At 50.4% G+C, this 20,878-nt stretch overlaps 1 protein-coding gene and 1 long non-coding RNA gene across 4 annotated transcripts in view; one reads left to right on the top strand and one right to left on the bottom strand.

Moving 5' to 3' along the window:
* Positions 1-20,878, bottom strand: part of LOC128775063 (uncharacterized) — a 33,228-nt gene that overhangs the window by 3,569 nt on the left and 8,781 nt on the right. The window lies entirely within an intron of this gene.
* Positions 1-20,878, top strand: part of ECHDC3 (enoyl-CoA hydratase domain containing 3) — a 31,895-nt gene that overhangs the window by 7,398 nt on the left and 3,619 nt on the right. The window contains exons 4-6 of one of the 3 annotated variants that reach the window (XM_019460809.2): positions 3,811-4,011; positions 13,497-13,804; positions 20,382-20,673. In XM_019460809.2, the coding sequence (XP_019316354.1) occupies positions 3,811-4,011; positions 13,497-13,804; positions 20,382-20,424 (552 nt within the window). In that variant the 3' untranslated portion in view covers positions 20,425-20,673. Of the gene's footprint in view, positions 1-3,810; positions 4,012-13,496; positions 13,805-20,300; positions 20,674-20,878 lie in introns of those variants that run through there. The other 2 variants (XM_019460807.2, XM_019460808.2) reach the window with 2 other exon arrangements.

Raw genomic sequence — 20,878 nt, 5'->3', positions numbered from 1 at the left:
TATACAGACAAGACAGAGGTGAGCAACAGGGAAGCAGACAGAGGTGATTGAGACACCTTCTCGACCACCATTTGTTTTCCCTGCCCTTCCAGAACGCCACAAGGAAATCCAATTATAGTTTTCTCATGTCAAGGAGGGACAAGACAGAAAAGCAATTGATTTGAGGCTTCATAGCGAGGCAGAAGTCTTGGCACTCAGACCAGAGCGAAGTCTTAGGTCTTTTGTTTCACATTAATGATGTTTATGTAACATTCGAGCTCTTGTGTTTGCCCAGGCTTGGTGCTTTAAAAGTTATTTTTCGACTAATATCCAGTAAAACAGAAAATCATCAAAGAGAACCACTAGACCCCTTCCATCCCCCCTAAAGGGCCTGCTTTTATCACTCTGCCGTGGTGTCTTCACGAACTGAGATCTAAACGGGTTGGCAAAAGGGCCACAGGGGGACCAGGGCTCCTTCAGAGGATAAAGGCCAGATTTCGTGGAAGCTTGCAACCCATGGATGCCTCAGGCTCACCTTTCAGAACACAGTGCATAGCAGGACCTTGTCCTAACATAGGGAGATACAAGTGACAGTGCACTGATTAACACTTTTTCTAAGAAAATCATAATGTCCTGGGTAAATACGAGCATCGTGAACTTGGGCAAGGTTTCAATCTCCACATGTAATCAACAGACAGATTGGGACAGAGTGAGCTAGATATTTCACTGTTTGGTTCATGCATGAGAAGACGGGGTTTTAGAGAGGAAGGCAGAGATTCCTGAACTGGCTCAGCATCTAAACTACAGCAGGTTCATTACAGAGCACAAGTACCACCCGATAGTTAGTTATTTCCAAATCAGGAATAGGAGAAATCGAGAATGAGGAGCGCTTGGCTCTGAGAGACCAAAAGTAACCCTCTGTGGAGCTGATTGGCAGATTTCACTGGACACCTATCCCTGCGTCTTTCCTGTTGAAGTTTGAAGGTAGAAACCCTAGTCCAGGAAGAGAATCTTCTCTTCCTTATCACATCCTCACACCGAAATGGCAATGGAACAAGGCCTCTCACTTTTGGGGAGTAACACAGGGCCCTTAGCAGTGCTATTGAGTGAGGCTAAGGTAGGGTCAAGTTTATGTCACATTTTGGAGCAGGCACAGCCAGGAAAAATACTTGGTTCAAGAAAGTAAACTAGGAGGGACAACCAAGTCCTGACTACCAAGGGATTTAATATCCCAGCTGATTTATTATCTAGCTTGTCTTTGTCTTTCCTGAATTTGCTCTCTAACTGTACTTAAAATACTTTTTAATGATAAAAATAATAAATGCTTATTATGGAAAAATTTGAAAATCTAGGAAAATGAGAGGAAGGAAAATAAGTGATTGATACTAGACCATAATCATACCACCCAGAGTGAATGCTAATATTTGGTATATTTCTTCTGAATCTTTTCCCATGTGATCCTATTTGTCGGAGTAATCATACATACGTGCAATTATACCGTATAATTGTATAACATGACTGTATCGTTGAATGCTTACCATGTGCCAGGTAATGTTTTGAGTACTTTAGACATAGTAATGTATGTAATTCTTGTGTTCTCTGAGATTGGTACTATTATAGGGCTCTTGGGTAGCTCAGTTGAGCATCTGACTCTTGATTTTGGCTCAGGTCATGATCTTGGAGTCATGGGATTGAGCCCCGTGTTGGGCTCCATGCTGAGCATGGAACCTGCTTGGGATTCTCTCCCTCTCTCGCTCTGCCCCTTCTCCCCCCTGCCCCCCACTCACACACACTCTAGAATACAATACAATACAATACAATGAAATATTGGTACTATTGTTATGCCCGTTATTATCCCCAGATGTGAAGACTGAGGGATAAGCAGTGGCTAAGAGGTCAACTGGGCACCAAACCCCAGCAGCCTGCCTCCAGACCACTACACAGGGCCCAGCCCATCAGGCTAATGTGTCTTGTGGAAACTCTCATAATGAGAACACAGCATTCCTTTCAATGGACATTTAGTTTACATAGCCATTTTTCATTATTGATTGGTGTATATTTATGTTACTTATTAATTTTTTACTGTTATAAAATAATTTGTGAGCATCATTGTCCAGACAGCTTTTTACCCTATTTCAGGATTACTCCTTGGAAGTAATCCCTAGGGGCGCCTGGGTGGCTCAATCTGTTAAGCGCCAACTCTGGATTTTGGTTCAGGTCATGATCTCACAGTCTGTGAGTTTGAGCCCTGTCTCGGGCTCTGTGCTGACATTGCTCTCTCTCTCTCTCTGTCCCTCCACTGCTCACTTTCTCTCTCTCTCTCTCTCAAAATAAATAATTAACATTAAAAAAAAAAGAGGTAATCCCTAGATGAAAGGCATGAATATTTTTAATACTGTCGGTACCTACTGTAAGTATTTTCCGATCAGGCTGTAGAAAATCTTAGCACATCGTAGATGGCAGGCAGGAGACACAGACTGTTCTGTGCTAATCAGAGCCAAATAACTTTACATAAGGAACCAGTTCTTAGGTGACAGATGACACTCAGCCAAAAAAAAAAAAAAAAAGTCTGTCTTTGCACAAGACATTGGAAGTTCTCACGCGTTTTTCTCCTTGCTACTGCATTTCACTGGGAATGAGTTTCATCCCCAGCCATCCTAACCCTCACCGAGAGCACACGAACTCCACCATGAGCAGTCTGGGGTGCAGATGTAGATATGTGCATTCTTGTGAGGAGAGGATCATTAGCATTGATCAGGTTCTCAAAAGGTGGCTCCCCCCCTCAAAAAAAAGTCCAGAACGAGTACTATAGAATATATCATATACTTAAATATCCAATTGGTTATTTTATAATAAAACTGGCAAATATCAAATGTTTGTGAATGCAGAAGGCTAGGTTCCTTGGGCAGAATCTTCAAATCAATGAAGGTCATTTTTTCTGGGTTGCCGCCATGGGAAACAAGTCCAGATGTGGTCCTTCCTTCCCGCCTGCCCTCCTTCCTGCCAAGGTTCAAAGTGCGACCATTTATACATTGAAGTCACCATAGCAACGCAGTCTGTTTAGAGCAGCAAGAAAAAATGGAGAAATAAGCCAAGTTATTTTGTAAGCTGCAAAAATAAGTTAAAGTTCTGGAGATTTATGGGGGGTGGGGTGTCACATGAGCAAGTTTTCGGCTCCTCTCTGTGCCAGTGGCCCTGTTTGGGGAATTTTATTTTGATGACAGCAGGGTGTCCCCTACCACTTTAATAGAATTGAGAGAGTGTTCATAGTGGTAATTTGGGAAGTAATTACTAAGGAAATTGCCTTCCAGTTCCTTTCCACCTTAATTTTTCAAGGATGTACCAAATACCAGTTTCAGACTCAGGAGGAGGGCTCCACACAGACACGGTTCCCTCCGGAGATCAAAATCGCTCTGTTCCTCAGTGGGGCTGCCGGGAGAGCAGCGGGGACTGTGGCCTCACAGAGGCGCCCTGCCCGGGAGGGAAGACCCGGGCCTTGGGGTCCGCCAGACGCGGGTTCAGACCCCTCTGCCCCTCGTGAGCATCTCCAGTGTTGGCCGCTTGCTTCCCCCTAAGCTTTCACGTCCTGGTTGTGGAACAGGGGCTGTTCCTTCTGTGGGTCTCGGGAAGACCAAATAGTACGGTCTGGTTCACAGTCGGTATTTAATGCCAAGGTAGTTTTCGCGCCGCCTTTCACCTTTTTTCCAGAGCCTGATACAATGATGCATCCGGAAAATGCTCTGAAAATGGTGCAGTCACATAACATGATACACGCGTTCACGTTGGACCTCACTCCTGGATGGAAATGATGTGGTGTGTCTGCTCCTTCAGGTCATGATGCTGATCCAGAACCACCCGGTCCCCGTCATCGCCATGGTGAACGGCTTGGCCACCGCCGCCGGCTGTCAGCTGGTTGCCAGCTGTGACATTGCCGTGGCGAGCGACAAGTCCTCTTTTGCCACTCCAGGTGTGAACATTGGGCTCTTCTGCTCCACCCCTGCAGTTGCCTTGGGGAGAACAGTGCCGAGAAAGGTAATGTAACTCCCGGCATCCCCTCCAGCTGCGGTCCTCCCGTGCGTGTGACGGGTAGTTCGAGAATTTGCTTGTTATAAATACCGTTTGAGTCACGACATTCTGCCCAGCATGTAGCTGGCTGGATGTGCCACGATGTCCCTTCTGATGCCTTGTGCAGCGAGGGAGTGTCCCTTCTAATTAGTGCCTCTTCCTCTGAAGCTTCTCACCGTGGGCTTGTCTGTGGGTCACCCCATTCCAATCTTGCCTGTCCCTCAGTACAACTAGTTAGGTTTCTTATTTGTTTTCATAAAGGCACACATTTTTGCAATCTTTTTTTTTCAACGTTTATTTACTTTTGAGAGACAGAGAGACAGAGCATGAGCAAGGGAAGGGCAGAGAGAGAGGGAGACCCAGAATCCGAAGCAGGCTCCAGGCTCCGAGCCATCAGCACAGAGCCCGACGCGGGGCTCAGACTCACGAACCACGAGATCATGACCCGAGCAGAAGTCAGATGCTTAACCGACTGAGCCGCGCAGGCGCCCCTGCAGTTTTGTAATCTTATTGGCAATGGACTTGACAGTGAGTTTTGTTGTACCATAAGGTGGCCCACGAGACGTAATGGCATGGTGACATACGCCAGTACCAAAAGGCTAGGATACTGGCATCACTGGCTTATTGTTTGCCAATAATCCGTCTTGTTCCAGAAAGGATGGAAAATCGCCGATAGATGGGGTGTGTCAGGTTTACGATGGTTACATTTCAGGAGCACGATTAGCCTGTGCTTGGTGTATTGGATCCGCCCCCGGAGGAGCCATGTTACAAGAGCGGTTTTGTTGGTGCTGACCATGGTGAAGTTCATTTTCTTCACAAAGCTTTCTTCCTTCCTATTACATGATAAACTAATAATTACTACACATCTCCCAAATGTAGACCAGTGGCTTCCTTGTTCTAGAAAAAAATACATCCTCATGCTCCACTGGAAATTGGTTTTTATTTTTTTAATTGATTTTGAGAGTGAAGGAGAGTGTGCATGAGTAGGGGAGGGGCAGAGGTGGGGAGAGAGATTCCCAAACAGGCTCCACGCTGCCGGTGCAGAGCCTGACCCAGGACTTGAACCCACCAACCACAGGATCTTGACCTGAGCTGAGATCAAGAGTCAGGTGCTTAACCAACTGAACCACCCAGGCGCCCCTGGAAATCTGTTCTTAAAGAGGGAAAAGGGGGTGCGCCTGGGTGGCTCATTCAGTTGGGCATCCAACTTTGGCTCAGGTTATGATCTCACGGCTAGTGAGTTCAAGCCCCACACAGGGCTCTGTGCTGACAGCTCAGAGCCTGGAGCCTGCTTCGGATTCTGTGTCTCCCTCTCGCTCTGCCCCTCCCCTGCTCTCTCTTTCGTGCTCTCTCTCTCCCTCTCCCTCTCCCTGAAAAATAAATAAATTTTTTTTTTTAATTTGGAAAAAAAAAGGGGGGAAGGGGGGCAAAGTCATATACCACAGCAGGCAGGGAACATAAATTGCTTCGATGTACACATACAGTAATTCAGCAAATACTTCTTAAGCCCCTACTCTGTGCCAGTGCGTTAAAGTGTGTTTCAAATATCTCATCAGAGCTCGTTGATAAGCTCCCTTACAGTTGTGCAAATCAAATCATGAGGCTGGTGCATAGTAAAAGGCCATTGTACTGATTACCCTACCTGCAACTTTTTATCTCTTTAACACCTCATGTTCTAGAAGGGTCCACAGTGAGGCATTTAAGCCTTTGTGTCAGCCACACTGCCAGGATAAGAATCCATTCTTTCTTAACACAAACTTCTCATTTTTTAAAAAAATTCAGTCTTTAATTTAAAGGCTGGGATTTCCCCCGACCCCCATTTTATTTATTTTAGAGAGAGAGAGCATGAACACAAGACAGGGAGAGGGAGAAAGAATCTTAAGCAGACTCCACACTCAACGCAGAGCCCGACGTGGGGTTCAGTCCCACAGCCCTGGGATCATGTCCTAAGCTGAAATCAAGAGTCTGCTGTTCAGCTGACTGAGCCACCCAGGAGCCCCCACCACAAGTAAACTTTTCAAATCAAGGCTTATACGTCAGTCCTGAAAACTTAAACATTGTATCATATTTGCTCAGTTTTAAATTAGTTTTTGAGAAAAGAAAAACGTGATAAGTACAGGCTTTAAGTTTCCAGGAGGCAAGAAACCAAAATAGCTTTTACCTCCCAGAGACAGTTTTGGGAAGGCCCAGGCCTGCTCAGAAGATGAGGGCAGAGGCTCCGAAACTGTCCCACTCAGCTCCCTGATCTGTGCTCCTTGTGATATGACCCCCTGAGTTTCTTCCTCGTCAGCAGTCTGAAAGTGGTTAAGAGCTGTCAGTAGACGTCCCTGCCCCATCGGGTTCATCACGACATGGAGGCCTGAAGCAGATACATGGCTTGGGGCCAACACTAATGAGCTGGAGTCACAGTACCGATAAAGGGAATTTAGTAGGAAGAAAAGTCGGTCAGACCTTAGGGCCTTTGCCAGGATTCTGGATCTGCAGGTCTCACCTGCGCTGTCCCCCTTTCGGAGGCAACTAGGAATCCATAAAAATCCAAACCTAACCAAAAACCGTCCTTCGTCCCTGTCGTCGATGCTTGAGTGCGCCCCTACGGACACATCCATACCCGGGCCGTAGGCTGTCGCGGGTGGTGGGCACACGTCCCCCCTACGTGTCCACAGGGAAACAAGCGTTTTTTGCAAACCGGCCTGGCAGGGAAGCTCTACCCTTTTCCGCACCGCGAGGGCCGCGTGTGTGGGTCACCAGTGCTCTCTGCTGGTCGCTGTGGGAAACTGCTCGGCTGTGCCCGAAAATGGAGGGCTGCGGTTTGTCCGCTGGGAGCAGAAATGATGGAACGCAGCCCTTGTGTTCGAGCCAGACCGAGGCCGGGCATGAATAATTTCCTACGTTTGTAAAACGTTTCTCTCCTCTGGCAGGAGTTAAATAATGCATCTTCATTGCACCATATAAACAACCTGCTTGGTGCAGCTGCTCCCTTCCCCAGAGCTGGCCTCGTTCAGAAAAGCGCGGCCGGTGCCTCCGGCAGTTGCTATCACAGGAGAGCAGAGGAAAGATCCGAACCCCCTCTCCCCCCGCCAGGCACTTCTCTGGTGGAAACGCTTGCGTCCTCCTATTTTTCTGGGGTAACTTGCTGTATCTGTGGAATCTGATTTCCTAATCGTCTAATTAGATCAGAGCAGAACTTCCAAGCCAGAAAGAGTGTTAATGCCTTGCTATCAGCCTGGTATGAAGACCACCAGAGGGCCTGAGAGATGCGGGGTCTCAGGCCTGCCCCAGACAGACCTCATCAGAATCTCCACTTTAACAAGGATTTGCACAGCCATCGGCCTTGGCGCCTTTGAGAAAATGTAGTTTAACCGCCACAATTTACAGGAGGGCTTGTGGGGGGGGGGGGGGGGGGTGTCAGGGCCTTACCTGAAATTATACTAGCCCTGTGACCCTCTGTCAGCTCCCTTCTCCTCTGAGTTCTCTCTGCATTGCCAGCCCATAATGCTGAGAGCTGCAGGCCGGTTCTTGTCACAGATGTGACTTGGGCCACCCAAAGAGCCCTCTGCTTTCAAGAGCCACCCCCTTTCAGGGCTGTGATACCTAAAAGCCAATTAGAGATTCATACAAACCTACAGTTGGGATGGGCATATTAATAGTGGTCAGTGCATTTATTAGGCGCCCGCTGAGTGCCTGGCACTGTAGCATAAGCTTTACACTTACTGTCTCTAATCTTCATAATTCCACAGGAGGATGGAAGGCTTCTTCCCATTTTCAGATGAGGAAACAGACTCAGAGGGCTTATGTTGCATCCTAAGGTCCTGTGGTTATTAAGTGGCCGATCTGGGAATGGACCTTGGGGGACCAGCTCCAGACCCAAGTCCTGCTGCTTCTGAGATTAGCTTTGGCCTCAAGTGCTTGTTGTTGTTTTTAATGCAAGTTCCCCAGGAAGAGGAGGTATTAAACCACCAGCTTGCTAGGGTGACCCAAGGTGTGCCATCCTAAAAGGCAGCTTGAATTGACAAGAGACAAGGATAACAGAATGTGTCTCCTCTCTCATCTAAAGTTCTGGGGGCCCAACAGAGTCACTTCAATCATAAGCAAAGATTGGCTGATTAGCTAGAAAATAAACAGACTTTCTTTTCCTTAGAGAATACCACTTCTGTTACCCAACCTGCCTGGGTAAAATCCCTATAAATCAATACATGCTAACAGTATTACCCCAATAGGCAGATAAGGACACTGAGGCCCAAAGGAGAGGATGGACCAGGCAGGGCTGAGTTAGGAAGCCAAGACCTCTGGCTACTGACCTCACTCCCAGCGAGTGGTGTTAATCGCGTTAAGACCTTCCTGGTCTTCTGGGATGAAAGACCTTCCTGGTCTCTAGGGCAGTGGCAGCGGGAGGGAGAGTGTGCTCCTCCTGGTCCAGGGTGACGCCGGCGTGCCAGTCTCTGGGCTGACCCAGGCCAGTGGTTTGCCTCCATCACTAAGAGCCGTGGGCCTGCTCTCCACCCACACCTAGTCGGATGCGTCTGTGACTCACGGGGACAAAGCCACTCAGCCAGCCTCCTCGCCACCATCCCGGTCCTTCGCCTTTTCTCTTGACTTCTTTGCTTTTAAAAACTGGTGTTCCTGGGAGTTGACGTGTCTGTGCTGCTGCCTGGGTTTGAGAGGAGATTGAGAAGCGGAGCCCGTGTGCCACCGACTGCAAACCCGTGACCAAGCAGAGGCCACCCGAACCGCGTTCCCAAGCCTGACGAGACTCGGTGCGCCACGCCCCCTGGTGACCCCTCATTATCCCTCTTCACAGGAGAGTCGGTCACTTTATGTGAAGGCGGGACATGAGTAAACCTCCCACCATTTAACAATTTGGATTTTTAAAAAATCGTTAGTGAATCTGTATAAGCGATGAAAGAAGTTTGCGCCAACAGTAAGCGGTGATGAATCCAAGAGTCGCAGGGACTGGTCCGGGGGGTGTGGTCCCTTCACCTATCTGCAGGCAAGGCCCCATTTAGAGTATCCCAGAAAGAGGAGTGCCTCGTGTCTTCGAAAATATTTCCACGTGAGGTGATTTCTGAATCGGGCGGTTCTCACACCCGCTACATAGCAGGCAGGAGGAGAGGCCGGGATGGTGTGTGCCCCATTTTATTTCTGGGTGTGCCAGGAACAGAGCCCAGGACTTAGTAGCGGTCTCTTCAGATAGCTGTAAGTTCTGTCTCTCAAGGGTGTTCTGACCGTCTATCTGTGTCTTTCTCTGCTTGGCTGACTGACTCACTGACTGAAAGGGGAAATATCTTTTCTGTCCAATTAAAATGCTTCATGTTGTAGCTCAAGGTCACTTCCTCTTTGTTTATGAGTGGAGATCCTGAAATAACGTCAGGAACTGTTTGTCTACAAGGGAACGTAAGAGGTCATTTATTCTCCTGTGGGCAGAACCGCCTGTGACTGACAGGCCCCCGCCCCCATTCACACATCCCCAGGGGTGAGGACTCCGCATTCTCCCAGAGTGATTCAGTTCAGGGACTGGGTGGTTTTGGAGGTGCTCCAGAATTAAGACGTTACAAACACCCAGACTCTTCCTGGGCGTGGGTTAGTCGTCTGCGGCTGCCGTAGTGCATACCCGTGACTGAGCGGCTTAAACGACAGAAATCTATTTTCTCAGTTTTCGAGGCTGGGAGTCTCAGCTTAAGATGCCGGCAGATTTGATTCCTGGCCACCTTCCTACTACGTCCTCATACGGCAGGGAGAGACAGACACAGAGACAGAGGTCTCTAACTTCTAAGGCCACCAATCCTAGTAAATCAGGGCCCCACTCTCTGACCTCATTTAACCTTAACTGCCACCCTAAAAGCCCCATCTCCAAATACACTTACATCGAAGCTTAGGGCTTCAACACCGGCATTTTGGGGCGATGCGATTCAGTGCCTGGCACTACTCTGGGTGAATATACAAGAAAGTGAGTGAATATACAAGAAAAAGTCGTGCTCTGCTTTGGGTTCCTCCTTTGCGGAACCCGGTTACCATCCTCATTAAACACAAACTCATGCCAGGCCCCTTGAGCAAGCAAAACCCTCACAGTTAACCCCCCTGCTTTATGTCTGCATCACATGGACCATTTCCCTGGCACCCCTGTTGCACTGGCTGTGACAGTGTGCCCTGCACTCATTGGGCAGCTGTCCGTCCTGCATCTCTGAGCCATCTGTGCCCAGGGGGTAGGGGCCGGGGATGAGAGGCGATCCGGGAGGCCGGGGTCCTCGGGAGGAGCCACGTTCAGCAAGTGGGACAAGGCCGCTGCCCGCTCCCTGGCCTGTGCCCTGGCCTGCAGGAGCTTGGACTCTGAAGGACTCGCCTTGAGAACTTCTTGCAGCACTCGGGTCCTGTGCAGCGGCAGCTCCTGAGCCGGACGGGCGCTTTGCGGGCGTGTGATGGAAGCAGGGGAAGGAGGACGGAGACAAGGAGGCTCAGGAAGAGAAAGAGAGAAGGACGTGAGGGCAACAGAGATGCCGAAGAAGGCGTTCCCAAGGGGACTGTCCCGCGGACAGATCATGAGCTCGGACGGCAGGTGCTGACTGCACTGGACGAGTCAATGCCGGTCTGCTGAGCCGGCCGCGGGAGCACCCGCTGCTTTGACTGTGGGATGGCCTCCTCCCGACTCTGCTGCCATTCCTAACTACTCTTGGAAAGTCACGTGAGGTCTTGACTGTTGCAAGTTGGGAAGGGAGTGATGGGCTTGTCCTCGGTGCATTTGGTTTTTAAGGTTGTTTTCGGGACTGGCCGCTTTCTGGTCTGTGGTCCGCATGGAATTCTGGAGAGCCGCCCGCACGAACGGAGGGAACGACAGGCTGGAAGGCGCCGCCTTCACCTGGCTTCTGACCTGGGTCCCCACTGACACGCGCTTCTCAGGCACAGACAGACCGGACACCGTCCCGGCCCTTTCGGGTGACTCACTGGGCGTCTTCGGCTGGGTCTTAGCGGCAGCCCTTAATCAGCAGGACCTGGTTCTCAGCTCCATGTTCAATCAGGGCTTCAAACCCACTTTGGAGCGATGACATTGTTCCCGGTCAACCAACACATGGTCTCCGGAGCGACCCACAGGCCTCGCCTTCCTGCTGCCTCCGACGTGGAGCATTGCATTCCCCAAACTGGACAGCGCTGCGATCTAGTCCATCCCCTAAAGAGTTAGGGAAATCGGGGCCTGGCACCACTTGCCCCCGACTGCCAGTCCAGAGTGTATTCCACTTGTACCCGTAGGCAGGAGTCCTCAAAGCCAGCCTTGTGACCCCTCCTCCCTTATCAAAGTTCCATCCCTCACCGATACAATCCAGTGTCCTGATTTCCAAAACCTTCTAAATCGGTGGCTGTAAGCTGGGAGCGGTATTGGCTCCAGGGGACATTTGCTGGTGCCTGGAGACATGTTTGATTGTCACAGTTGTTGGGGTGGGACCTTAACTACCGCACCTAGCAGACAGAGAGCGGGGACGCTCTAAACATCCCACCGTGCGCACGACAGCCCCACATAACAACATGTTATCTGGCCCAAAATATACAATGGCACCAAGGTTGAAAAACCTAGTCAGTAGCATGATCTAAATGCTAACGACTCCCAAATTTATATCTCAAGCTCGTCCAATTATCTATTACTGCACCGTGAACCACCCATAACTTAGTGGCTCAAAGCAACAACAGTGATTTGTCGAGCTCATGAATCTGCAATCTGGACAGGGCTCAGTGAGGAAGCTTATCTCTGCTCTGCAATGTGTGTGGCCTCAGCTGGGACGAACTGACTCCAGGGGAGAGTGACAGCTGGGGGCGGTCATCCAATTGGCTGTTAGGCTGCCTTGCCGCAGGGGCCCCAGCCGGGCAGGTCACTGGAACACTTCGCATGGCCTCTCGTATGTCTTAGACTTTCCCACGCCATGGCAGGCCGGCTCCGAGACTCAGCAGCCCGAGCAAAAAAGCCAGGTGGGAGCTGGGTCACCTCTGGCCAAACCTCTAAAAGAATTGGAACATCATGTCTGCTGTGCCGTCTGCCTTCATCCATCCATCCCTCAAATCACTCATCAGCAAATATTTAGTAAGCTGCCTACTAGATGCAAAGTGCCCTTTCTGGTGCTGGCAGTACAGAAATAAACAGAGCAGCTAAAAACAAAACAAAACAAAAAAAGCCCTCAGGGGCACTTGGGTGGCTCAGTCTGTTGGGCGTCCGGCTCAGGTCATGATCTCACTCACAGTTTGTGAGTTTGAGCCCCGCGTCGGGCTCTGTGCTGACAGCTCGGAGCCTGGAGCTGTTTCAGATTCTGTGTCTCCCTCTCTCTCTCTGCCCCTCCCCTACTCACGCTCTGTCTCTCTCTCAAAAATAAACAAACATTAAAAAAAAAAAAAAAAAACTCTCACCTGGTGGAGTTTCCACGCTAGGAAAGGAGATAATACAATAAACAAAACAAATGTGTCAAATGTATAGTGTGTTAGATAGCAGAAGTACAAAGGATAAAAATACAGCCGGAAAGGGGGTTGGTGCTGGGGTCTGATTTGCAGTTTCGACAGCATGGTCATGGGGGACCTGCTGGACGAGATGTCATGTGAGCAGAGGCCCGAAGGGGACGAGGGCACCAGTCGTAAGGATACATGAGGACAGAGCACTGCAGGCCAAGGGAACCGCACCCTGAGGTGACAGCACGCCTGGCAGGTTCAAGAAATAGCAGGGCCTCGGGGGAGTGAGAGGGGGAGGGACAGAAGAGGCACCTCCCTGCCTTCGTAAAACCCTCTTTTAAATGGTCAATTTGAATTTCAAGAGGCCAGGCTTTGTCAGGCACAATAGCAGCAGGCTGCAGAAGGGAGGAAGCCACAGAGAGTAGGAGCTTAGGTCCCTTTTTCCGGGAAGGGGGGGGGGGGGCGGGCGGCGGCTCCAGGGAGGAAGGGGCGTCTTGCCAGTGCGGGGGGCCTCACCTATTGGTAAAAGCCGCCTCACACAAGGCTCTTGCACCCCTGCCCTGGAAGGTGTCCCCTTTCCATCCCTCCTGCTGTGGTTTTGGGAGGCTGCTCTTTCAATCAGACCGAGGTGAAGGATCCCTGAACATCTTTCTCCTTCTGGAAAGCAGCCACCACGTTGGTCTGTGGGAAGCCTGGGCCTCACCGGTTCAGTAGTGTCACCTTCCTCGCATCAAATGTGGCTGCTGCCCCATGCCTGGCCCTTGAACGAGGCAGAGGGAAGCTCCTGGCTCGCCAGGGGCTGGGAGATCCAATCTAGGGAAGGAGCAAGAGAACATGGAGAGTCCCCCCCTTTCCCGGGCACCTGTATTCTCCTTGCTCCCGGAAAGATGCTGGGTGACCTGGCAGACGTCAGGTCTATGGACCATGTGTGATTTGAGGAAGCAGAAAACGGGGCTGAGGTTGTAGGGAAGTAGGGTGGGACGGAGAGGGTCACAAGCAGCGTGCCTTAATAACGCACACGTCTCCTCCCTCAGGTTGCCTTAGAAATGCTTTTTACTGGGGAGCCCATTTCCGCTCAGGAGGCCTTGCTGCACGGGCTGCTCAGCAAAGTAGTGCCAGAAGAGCGGCTGGAGGAAGAGACCATGAGAATCGCAAAGAAGATTGCCTCCTTGAGCCGTCCTGTGGTGTCTTTGGGCAAGGCCACCTTCTACAAGCAGCTGCCCCAGGACCTTAGAACAGCCTACTACCTCACCTCCCAGACCATGGTGGACAACGTGGCCCTGAGGGATGGGCAGGAGGGGATCAAGGCCTTCATCCAGAAGAGAAAACCCATCTGGTCACAGTAAGTGAAACGGAGGAGGAGTCCTGCACCCCCCACCCCCCACCTTCTGAGGCCCAGACACCGCTGCTGCCTGGTGACCGTAGAAGAGACAGCCCGCTGTATCTTATAATGGTTTTGTCGCTTGTGGTCTGTGTGAAAAGCCGTGATTCCGCTGGGGAAGGGATGCGGTGGGGAATCGAATGGAGCGGAGGTTGGGACCTGTGCCGGCCAGCTCTGGCGGAAAGCTCGTACTTGACATACTCCTTCACGGGGACCACAGGTGAGGGGTCACCGGATGCGGGGGAAGGCGAGGACACGCGAGGCGTGAAAGAAGGATGCCAACCTAATTCCGCTTCCAGAAGCGTCCCCTGAGGCGGAGGCCCTTCTGTCCGCCCGAGAGCAGCGAGACATTTCAAATCTCCCCAAGATTCTCCACGCTGAAAACCTTCTTGATTCCACTGAGAAATAATCACGCCTATGGCTTTGAACTAATCTTCTATGATTTAGAAAGATTACATATTTAGAGAGACTGGTAATTTTATCTTCCCAACCAGACTGTAAGCCGTCTGAGAAAAGAAAGAAAAAAAAAATCCCTGACCTCTTTCTTTGGGTGCCCACACTCGTGGGCGTACGTCAGAGGCCTGGTGTTCCTGGAGCGCGCGTCCTGGCTATCCAACACCCTGAAACCAGGGTCCTGCGCTAGAGCTGGGGATAAAGACCCCGGGGAGACACGGGAGGGACACGGAGCACATGGCCTGCCCACCAGACAACACCCGCTCTGGACACGTTTCCAAACCCTGCCCAGCCTCTGGTAGGCAATAAAACCAGCCCCAGGCGTTCGAGCCCCCCAGCTGAGCATTCGAATTAGGACCTAAACGTATTTCTTTTCTGGCTTCTGGTCCAACACCGCCTAAGAAACGCTCTAAGTCTCTTGTCCTCAAGCTTTTACCAAGGATCTTATCTTTTTTAAAAAGCCAACTTATCTTCCCTAGGAGTGGAAGGTGGCCATAAACGCGGTCGGTGCTGTGACAGAAATAGAGAACCATGTGGCTCAAACCCGAGGCTCTCATTCAGGCTCGAGTGTGTTGGGAAGGATGCCCCCTCACGCTTTCACAGATTCCTACTGAGATTGACATTTTTGTTTTTGCTTTGCCTGAGTTTAGAAAGGTTAAAAAAAAAAAAAAAAGCGTTTTCTTAGAAAGGAGGAACTTGTTAGTAAGATGCTCCTCATGAGCAGAGGTCCCCGCGTCCTGGCCGCCTGGGAGGTGCTAAGTGCCATCCGCACACTCGTGTTCCGTCTTCGTTCGGAACCCAGTAGAGCAGGTGCTAGTTATTCCCGTCCCACAGATGTGTTGTCAAGGCCCGCTTCGTGCCAGGTCAGACAGTGGACACGGGGTAGGGTGAGGGTTCCAGACTCTGCCTGCCTGAAGCAACACCGGAGGCCCTTTCCCTCTGGCCGCCCCACCTCCTGCGGAGCGCCCGGGCTGGTGTGAGGCCGGTCAGGGAGAGGACTTCCCTGCCCCATGGCGGCTTTCCGAAGCAAGGGAACGGGCCACACACTCCCTGCTATGCAACTTGCCCGTGCACAACAGACATCAGCTGCGAATTTTGGCAGACCCCTGAAGGAGTTTTCCCTACGAAGCTAATACAGAGCTGGCTGAAGTTCTGGACTAGATTGTGAAGGACCAGGCTGTCACCGTCTGCTCAGAAACAGGGCTGTCGACGGGGCCCCTCCGCTACCTTCCTGCCCAGGTGGCCTGCCGTGGAAGTCATTATTTCACAGTTACTGGATCACACAGTGTAGGGGACAGGGTGTGAGAAAGGTTCCGGGCCTCAGAGAAAGTGACAAGGCCTCCCCTCACACCCCCGTCTGGCCAATGCAAATCCAAAGTTAAGTTTCCAGGGTCTGTATGAACGTGCACCATCCTCCAAAACTGTGAGATCCCCGGGGCTCTCGGCTGGCTTCCCAGTGCACGCAGGGACCAGCTATAGATCTTAACACTCGCCTGTGGAGAAAATAACCCAGAAGGAAGATCTGCCCCCACCCTCTGAAGTCATAGAATTCATCCCCAGGAAAATCTAAACCCGGGGTTAGTTTGCATCTCTGCTTCCCTCCACTGGGACGCTGAATGAGATTGTTCTGATAGCCACACACGATGTTCGCTTTTGGAAAGCCTAGTGTGTGTCGTCTTTCCCTCTGTACCGCGCACTTCTCGGGGAGCCCTGCTGGGCTCAGCCCAGCCAACCGCGTCCCTACAGTTCAGGCACGTGAACCGGTATCCACTCCAGCTCGGGGTGAGTGAGCACTCCAGAGGCCGGCTTGAGCCCCAGAGAATACAAGCACAGGAGGGACACCGTTTGCTCTACTGCAGTGAACTCGGGGTAGCTGCCATTCGGGAACCAGTGCTGATTTCATGAGCCTCAATTCCTCAGTTCCTGCGAGCAGCCCAGTGAGGCAGTTCTTACCAGCCCCCTGGTGTGCAGGAGGCTCTGGGAAGTTCTGGCATTTGCCAAAGTCAGGCCCGTGTGTGGCTTTGGGTCCGTGGGCTTCTGAAGGCCGTGCACCTGACCACCGCACTGTGTTCCTCCCGACATCCTGGAAAGGTTCCTGTTCCAGCCCGCACACACTGACCACCAGTCGGAAATGCCACAGCCAAGGCAACGCAGTTTCGCTTCCAGGAGGAGATACGGGAAAAGCAGGGATCTGAACGCAAACAGCATCCTGGCCCCAGGTCTGCCACGGAACTAGCCGTGTGGCAGGTGCAGGTGACAAAACTGCTTTCGCCGCTCAAGAGGGCGTGTCTGTAACAATGACACCATCGGACACTTTTGTCCTCTTCCTTGTGACATTCCGGATTCTACAGTGCCGGGATTTGGGAACTCGCTACGAAATTTGAAACAGGCCGCTTTTGCTCAAAGAAAATGCTCTTTTTCAAATGGAGAAGATGGGCATTTTACCTGGAGGAGTAGTACACACTGGAAACACCTGAGCACATCTGAGACCAACAACTCCATTACAGATATTCAGAGCTGTGGGGGCCACATCCAAACCTTCTGAAGATGTGGTCAACTAGGAAGACCCGCCCTGAGGCACATCTCCCCAAAATTGGCTCTTACCCTGAATTTTGTCTGGGTGCCTTATTCAGCCAGCCCCGCCCTCCACTTTCTTCTCCTTCTGAAAACCCATGGCACTAAGAGTCGCGTTTCCAAAGTGTGGCCTGTGGATGACCTGGGTCTTCAAATGCAGATTCCCGGGCTCCTCATCAGAGCTACTGAATCACAAATGCAGACTCCCGGGGCCCAAAAATATGTATTAAAAGAAAAAAAAAAAAGGGGGTTTCCAAGTGATTCTGCTGTGCAGTAAAATGTATGAGCTGACTGCACGCAGGTGGAGGTGACCCATCTGTCTCCAGCTGTATCTGTATTTTAAGGGTCAAAGCAGTGCAGGTGCTGTGGTGAAGTTCCGGGCAGTCACCGCTGGCTCTGAGAGGGATGTCAACAGCCTCTTCCAGGAGCCTCTCGAAACCATCCAGGCAGGCAGGTTTTCGGGCCTTTGTAGGCCCTCGGTGCTCATGCCTTTGGGAGCCCCACCCCATATCACATTAAACATCAGAAATAGGGGCGCCTGGGTGGCTCAGTTACGCATCTGAACTACGGCTCAGGTCGTGATCTCACGGTTCATGAATTCGAGCCCCGCATTGGGCTCTCTGCTGTCAGCTCAGAGCCTGCTTCCGATCCTCTGTGTCCCTCTCTCTCCACCCCTCCCCTGCTCACGTGCTTGTTCTCAAAAATAAAATAAACATTAAAAAAAAAATCTGAAATATATCCATATTCCACACTAAATATAATGCTTCTATTTAGGGAAAGGAGCTAAATGATTTGCTTTATAAATTATTTTTAAATATTTGACTAACGATGATTATTTCTTGGCAGTCATCAAGATTCTGGAAGTTAAACATTCTTGAAGTTGATGTGTTACAGCTAATAAAATATTAAATTTCGATCTTGCAAGGGTTTCTCTTTTATATTTTGGAGCCCCAAGTTTATTTTTCAGGTCCCAAAGAGAGGCCCATGGAAAGCTGGCAGGCTACCTATTCTGTGCCTACAGGGTCTCCTGGATGAGCTGGCCCAGCCCCCTCTGGTTCCCTGGTGTAGGGGAGGTGGCCCTTCCATATGGAAAGGGGGAGCGAGGGAAGGAAGGTGTGGGTTGGCAAATCCAGCGTTATGAGGTTTATACTCCCCGTGTGGCAGTCTTCTGACATCCTTAGTGATTTACAGTCCCTTCGGGTCTCCCTGTCACGACCAGGGATGTTTAAGCACAGACTCTAAAACCAATTTGCACATTTTTTTTTTCACATTTAAGACCGCTTTCTTTTTTATGTTGTTTGTTTTCAATATTCACCTAACCAAAACATGATAATTGCCAGTTTTAGAAACTTCTAGAAATTCAGAAAAAGAAAAAAAATGTATCAGCCTGAGGGGAATGCCATCTAGAGCCCATCAACACTTAAATTTACGTAGTGATTGCTCTGCACCAGGCACCGTCTTAAGCATTTTGCAGATGTTAGCACATGAATCCTCACAAAAATCTCTAGGAAGTAGGCCTTATGAATGCCGTTGGACAGACAAGAAACCAAAATACGAAGTTATTAAGTGACTTGCCCACTATCACCCAGCTAGGAAGGGGCAGGTTCTGGTCAAAACTTCCACTTTGTAAAACTGATTAAGGAAATGTGGTCTGAGAATCTCAAAGACCTCTCTGCATCATGTGTCCCGTACAGGGCACCTGGGTTGTGAAACGCAGCGGGTCCAGTTGTGGGGCCACGGGCTTGTGACTGCCACACCATGCGACTCTCCTGCCCCCTCTTTTACTGCCCCCACTACACTGCATCACTCAGCAGATAACTTCTGTGGGGTGGGAACCACGTTAAATTATTTCTTCTTCTTTTTTTTTTTAATGTTTATTTTTGAGAGCTCGAGTGCATGAGTGGGGGAGGGGCAGAGAGAGAGGGAGCCACAATCCAAGGCAGGCTCCAGGCTCTGAGCTGTCAGCACAGAGCCCCATGTGGGGCTCGAACCCACAAATTGTGAGATCGTGACCTGAGCTGAAGCTGGACACTTAACCGATTGAGCCACCCAGGCACCCCTAAATTATTTCTTGTTCATTCCTAGTCGAGTGTCCCTCCCTCTCCAACCCCCCCACCTCCCTACTCCCCCCCCCCCCCCCCCGCAAAGGTGTGCATTCCTGCAGGAGCACAGTTAGTCTTTACTGGGCATTTGGATCCTCAGAGGCTAGGCACTGCTCAGCACAGAGCAGGCCTTCGGGAAGATCCGCTAGGTCCAGTTAAATGTACCAGGGGTACAGTTCCCCCGCACAGGCTACATGATACAGACGGGCTTTTAAAAAATCCTCAGTTCACATTTTCTCCATCAGTTTTGGGAAGTGAAATAACTGAGCAGAACACGAACTAAATCACTGTTTTCTTTGTAGATCCGGCAAAGCCGGTGAGCATCTCTGTGTAAATGTAGGTCGGTACTCGGGCGTCGTGTTGCTCTGCTTCGATGCAGTCAGTCCCAGGGGTTCTGTAAAGCCTGTTTTCTTTCTTTAAAGGCATTGCTGAAGCATGTTTTAGTCTCCAAATGCTAACACTTCTGGTGATAAAACATTCCAGAGAGGCATATACCATATGTGGTTGGTTGGCAAGGGGTGAAGATATCTAATAGATGGGCACTTGATAGAATCTATCAGATTGGTTAATATGCTGATTTGAACCTTAAGCCAAAATCGTCTCATTTGTTACTGTCGTCGAAGTTTTTACTGTGATCATTTGATAATTATCCTTTAAGATAGCCAGTCTGTCCAGTTTTTACCAATGACGTTTCCCAAGGCCCCTCAGTTCCTGTATCAGCAACCCCTCCCCATTCCAATGGGGGTGGACAGTTGCCAGGCTCAATGGTTGTGCCCCTCCCCCTCCCCACACAAGGACCATCACACCCCTCCTCAGTGTGGGTGTGACCAGTCTCCCCAAGGTTACCACGTTCCCATGAAAACAGATTTAACTTCCTTTTAGTTGCATTGATTTTCTTTTTTTTCTGGATCTATTTCCAAAAGAAATAGGCAAGGGGTGATTTTTAAAACATCAATGCTTGTATTTATGAAGTGTCTACTTAATTGCAGAGCCCTATGCTAGGCACTATGGGATGGGTTTGTTTTGTTCTAAGCATAAGACAATTGCGACCCTCCGTGAACTTAGTCTAAATCATGAACATGTTAGCATTCGAGTACGAAACAGTTATCACGGGACAAGAATCAGAGAGCTGAGTTACCTCTGAGCTCACCCCTATCACTAGCTGTTCAACCTCTTTGAGTCTGAAGGTCTTGGTGGTTATGAGGGGTGACAGTAACACCCACCTCCTAACTGGTTAGGAGGGTTCAATTAATGTATGCGTAGCAATACTGTGGACCACTTACCCCATAACTCCATATCCCCCTGTCCCACCCCCATTACGCCTGCAGGTGCAGTGGGCAGTTTCCACAGGTAAGCGCTTCCCCCTGTCATGGACTGAATTCTGTTCCCACCAACTTCCTCCGTTGAAGGCCTGCTCCCCAACGCGACTGCATTTGGAGGAAGGGCCTCTGAAGAGTAAGGTTAAAGGAGGTCGCCAGGATGGAACCCTACTCCCATAAGACCAGTGTCCTTAGGAGAGGAGAGAGACATACCAGGGATGTGCACGTGCAGAGGAAAAGCCATACGTAGATACAGCAAGAAGGCAGTCACCCGCCAGCAGCAGATAGAGACCTCCAGAGAAACCAAACCTGCCGACACCTGATTGTGGACTGTCAGCCCCCAGAACGGTGAGGAAATAAATCTCTTCCCCTAGGCCCCCCAGTCTGTGGTATTTTGTTATAGCGGCCTGAGCTAAGACACACCCTCAGGCACTTCTCTCTGCCTCTTTGGGAGTGATTTTTGGCATTCCACCAGCTAGCTCGGCCTTCAGCAGGACAACCAGGGACACCCCTGGAGCAGCAGGAGACAGGAGCCTATGGATAAATGCCACCCCCCCCCCCCCCGGTTGACTGAGGAAACAACACTG

Source organism: Panthera pardus, unplaced genomic scaffold (genome assembly GCF_024362965.1).
Source record: "Panthera pardus isolate Hobbes unplaced genomic scaffold, ASM2436296v1 HiC_scaffold_6, whole genome shotgun sequence".
NCBI lineage: Eukaryota > Metazoa > Chordata > Mammalia > Carnivora > Felidae > Panthera > Panthera pardus.
The sequence above is the reverse complement of the archived record's forward strand: the minus strand, read 5'-3'. Positions and strand labels throughout refer to the sequence as shown.